The 4,453-nt window shown below is 42.4% G+C and overlaps 1 protein-coding gene across 1 annotated transcript; it reads right to left on the reverse strand.

Moving 5' to 3' along the window:
- Positions 1-248: 248 nt before the first annotated feature.
- LOC104572175 (2-oxoglutarate receptor 1) lies at positions 249-1,246 on the reverse strand. Its single transcript, XM_010219326.2, is given in 5 exon segments — positions 249-281; positions 283-476; positions 479-1,058; positions 1,060-1,096; positions 1,098-1,246. Coding segments are annotated over 5 exon segments (993 nt in total).
- Between the last annotated feature and the right edge of the window lie 3,207 nt (positions 1,247-4,453).

Genomic DNA, 4,453 nt, shown 5'->3' on the forward strand with positions numbered 1-4,453 from the left:
ATGGCTTACAGTTCTTTGATTTCTGTTTTTGTTCGTTGAAAAAAGTGTATATAAACCTACTCTTGACAGTTGGCATTCTGACAAATGCTAGAGAAGAGAAAGGGAGAAGCCAGTTGCAATTCTTGCTACTGCATCAACACATCTGTTCATGTAGGAGGTTACAACACCAAAGCAATCTCATGTTCTTTTGTAACTACTATAATTTTCTTGAAGGGATTTTTTCATAACTTTAATGTGATTCCTGACGTTCACATCACTGTTGCTCCCAGGCTGCTGAATGTATCTGCTTCGCTTACTTACACACCTTGAAGGAGAGCAGATGGCTTGCTGGAAGTTACCTCCGATCACAACATAAAGTAGTAGGTTACCACATGTGTTGAGTGCAGCCAGGGGCCTACAAATGATATAGGCAGAGTGGATTTGCTTCTCCATGAGACAGTCAACCAGACAAAACCACAGGTCAATCGAACCACCCAGAAGACATGGAAGGGGAGGAAGCACACATAAAAGACAACTACAATAATGATGGCAAGTCTATGGGCCTTCTTTTTGTAGCAAGCATGCATGCGGGGTCCCGTAGCCAAGGTATAAATAATGAGTGTGTAGCACAGCGTCACTATCTGAAAGGGCAAGAAGAAGGCCAGGCCAGTCAGAAGCCAGTTATACCACCTGATGGTGTTGAGGTTTTCAGAGCTGATGAGGTCAAGGTATAAAATTCTGTTTTGCTCCACTTCTGAGGAGATCAAGAACTTTGCAGGAGTGACAGTTGCCAGTGAGATCACCCAGACTATAGAGCAATCCACTATGGTCTACCATTTCTTCTGGGCGTGCAAGAATTTCATAGGGTGGACAATCACCAAATACCAGAAGATGCTGAAGCAGGTGTGGAAGAGGATACTGCTGTACAAGTTAAAATGCAATCTGAAGTGGATGAACTTGCACATAAATTCATCAAAAATCCAGTGCTGCCCACTGGCATAGTAGTGTATCAGGAAGGGAAGGCTGGTTAAGTAGAGTAGGTCTGTGAGGGCCAAGTTCAGCATAATGATGGTTAGTGATGCTCTTCCAAGGTCTCATTTTGAAACTGTAAACACATGTTTCCTGGGAAGCCCACCAGGAAGATGATGCTGTACACAGGAGGGAGATACAAAATCTTGAGAATGGCTTCCACGTCAGTGCAGTTGGGGAGATCACTCTCAGTGTTTTGCTGGAGGGCAGACTTGGTTAAATCTTCACATATATTCATGCTTTTTTCCTTAATGCTTAAGGAAGAGACAAATATTTATTATGCACTAATATATAAATTCAAATGAGTCAACCCATCTTGCTCTATGAGGACTTTTTATTGACAGACAAACCCTCTAGTAGTCAGGTCTTTCCCTTCAACTCCCTATCACAGTCACTATCAAAGGGCTCTTGTTGAATAAGAAAAAGCTTCGTTCTTTTGGTGAGAATTGATCCTGATCTAGTAGCTTTTTATTCACATCAATAGATAGATAGATAGATAGAGAGACAGACAGACAGACTTTTTTTTTTTTTTTTTTCTGGGAAGGGTCTGCACAAGTGTTCTGTAACTTAAATGTAATGGGTTTCCAGCATCACAGTGTATCAGTTGTGCTCGGCAGTATGCAAAGTTCATCTTCTGCTTTTATCAAAGAGCAACTGGAGCATATGGAAAAACTGTTTGTCTTCAGCTATTCATCCAAAGAATAAAGGAGAATATCCATATTATTTTCGGTTTGTAAAAACTATTCACATCTTCTCCAAATTAACTGGAAAATAGTGCAGGCGATGAAATGATTTCATATTCTTTATGATACTGGAATTGATTAACATTTTTCTTGATCCTTCTTGAAAACAACAGATATAGGAATATTTAATTCTTTTAATTGATTAACATGACTAATATTGGAAGAAATAAGTTATGTTTAGCCTTGCCATTAACGGCACTCTAAATTTCTGTCCCTGTAAACATTTTAAATAGTTTTGCTTAAAGAGTAGATTCTTTTCTGAAAAGCCAAAATAAATTCATCCAGCTTTGCATAACAGCCACTCTCAAGATGCAATATGGGACTTGAGCTGTGTTTTTGAAATTAGAGAAAAGAGGAGTTGAATACATGCTCCACCCAGTAGAAAATACAGGGCCACTGAAGCTGCTAGCAAATAACCGCTAATGTTGCATCTAGCAAATGCACTTGTGTTTGTTAATACCTTCTTTCTTTTCAAATGGAGTAGCTGTTCTGATGGAAAAAAAGAAGAATAAACTTTCAGTATAATTATTTTCTGAGGGGTGCTACCTATTATGGGGCTTTGCCCCATCAAAAATTTCTGCCTCCTGGATTTGTTTAAATGCACCATACTGAATCATCTCTTCCATTTTTTGTATCACACTGATTTTTTTTTCCTTCCTTCCTTCACTTACTTGTGAAATCTCATAGAGCCAGACTTGCAAATTTTGTGAGGAAAATTAGTTGGAATATGTTTAAAACATTCTAGAAAATGTAGCTGGAGTTTGAGGAGAGACGTTAAACATTGCCATTTGTTTGCAGAGAGCCACACAGGTTCAAATCGCTTTTCATGGTTGGAAATAGAGGAGGAGACAGTCTGGATAAAGCTGTGTCTTGGGTGCAAGTGTGCAGCATTTGCCAAATTATCATTCCTATCCAACCCAACAGCGTGAGGAAGACAAGACAGTCTGTGAAATGTCAGTGTTGTCTGCTGCCTGGTATTTCATATGAGCAGAAGGATGCAGTTGGACTAGGGGAAAGAGGGTGATGTGCAGAGGAAAGCAGATTACAAGTCATGCAGTTATAGCATTATCCTCAAACAAACTTAGAGCCATCAGTTTGGTTAATATTTAACCAGCCAAAGAGTAAAGGCCCCATCCGGCAGTAGAGATCCCGGCGTGTTGTCTGCCCCTGGAAGCAGCCAGCACTGCACACACCTCCATGTTTACAGTGCACAAGCGTTAAAAGAGCTGAAGGGCATATCTGGAGATTGCTTCATGCGGCAGGGCCCTGCCCTTGGTGGATTTGCGTAACTGATTTGGTCACCAGACCTTTTTCTGCACGTTCTCTCTTGGTATCTGCCTCCCTTCCGAGAACGTGAGTCTCTTGCAGGCCAGGCCACTGCAAAGCCGGTGCTGGCTAAGCAAATCCATAGTGGAGACAAGTGTTTCAGGAAAAACCCATGGGTTTGGATCTACCTATGCAATGTAACAGGTTACCACAATAGCCACAGGAAGGCGGCAGCAAGTCTTTGCTGTCGGCCTTATTATTTTGTTGTCTGAATTACAAATATAATTTAGACAATACTTAAGTCTAATTAAGCAACAGTTTGTACCGAGGCAGATTTTATCACACTAAGTAATTGGCTGTAATGGGGCTTCTGCAGCCAAGGCGGAGGGCAAATGATATATTCTGTAGACATATAATGAACTTTAAATAAATTATCCAAGAGCAGAACTCATAATAAAAGGGAACTAGATTATTGAAATAGAAATCCTCTTTCAGTCTTAATGGTGGAGTCACTGCTCTATTATATAGTGTGCTTTACTGTAACCAATTGATTGGAGTCACTTTAAAAAATGCTGTGATTGCTTGTCTTTAATTGCAGTCACGTATAAGGGAAACTTGTCTACTTCTGCATTGTGATAATTTAATTAGAGCCTGCTGGAAATAAAAGCCAAATGGCTGCATCCAAGGCAAAGTAACCTAATGCCTGTAATTGGACTATATTTCACACAGATGTGTTGCTGAGTAAATTAAGTAGGATTTGGCTTGCAGTGTTTGACTCTTCCACTGGCTCAGACTTAAGAAACACAAATGATATATTTGAGAATGAAGATGTGAGCCCTCCTCCCCTTACACTTTATCATTCAGTGAAGTATCTCCATGCAGAAAGAGTTTGTGGATTTCAGTATCCAGTGCATTGCAGATAAGTCTTATTTGTTCTATGCTTTCACCATCTTTTAACCCTTTGCTCCTCCTTCCCCACTTCAGCGTGCCTCCAAATTGAGACCTTTGAAAGCAAATATGCATTTTACCTGCATACCCTTTGTGATCTCCCCTGTCCTCTTCATAGCTGGAGCCTAAAATATCCCTCTCCAGAGTGGTGCTGTGCCATGGGGCAAGCGTGGTGCCCACGCTCAGCAAGGGCTCCGTGCTGAATCCCCGCAGCGGGGCCGCGCGGGTGGCCGTCCCTGTCCTGCCCAGCCTCCACGGCCGGCATGGGCTGCAGGTACGAGCCCTGTGTTCCTCACCAGGTCTGCTGGGACTGCCCGCAACCTGCGTGGTTCGGCGGCAGGGGGTTGTCTGGGGCATTTCCAGCCTTGCCGAGAGAGGCGGTAAAGGTGCACGTGGAAGCAGTGTCCAAATGAAGAAACACTGAGAGTGGAGAGCAGGCCCAAAGGAGCCCTCTGCTCCCCAGCTGGGAGCTCCCTTTGCGGGGGAAC

The sequence above is a fragment of the Tinamus guttatus genome, unplaced genomic scaffold, assembly GCF_059628265.1.
Source record: "Tinamus guttatus ecotype Peru unplaced genomic scaffold, ASM5962826v1 Tinamus_guttatus_pri_ptg000180l, whole genome shotgun sequence".
Lineage (NCBI taxonomy): Eukaryota > Metazoa > Chordata > Aves > Tinamiformes > Tinamidae > Tinamus > Tinamus guttatus.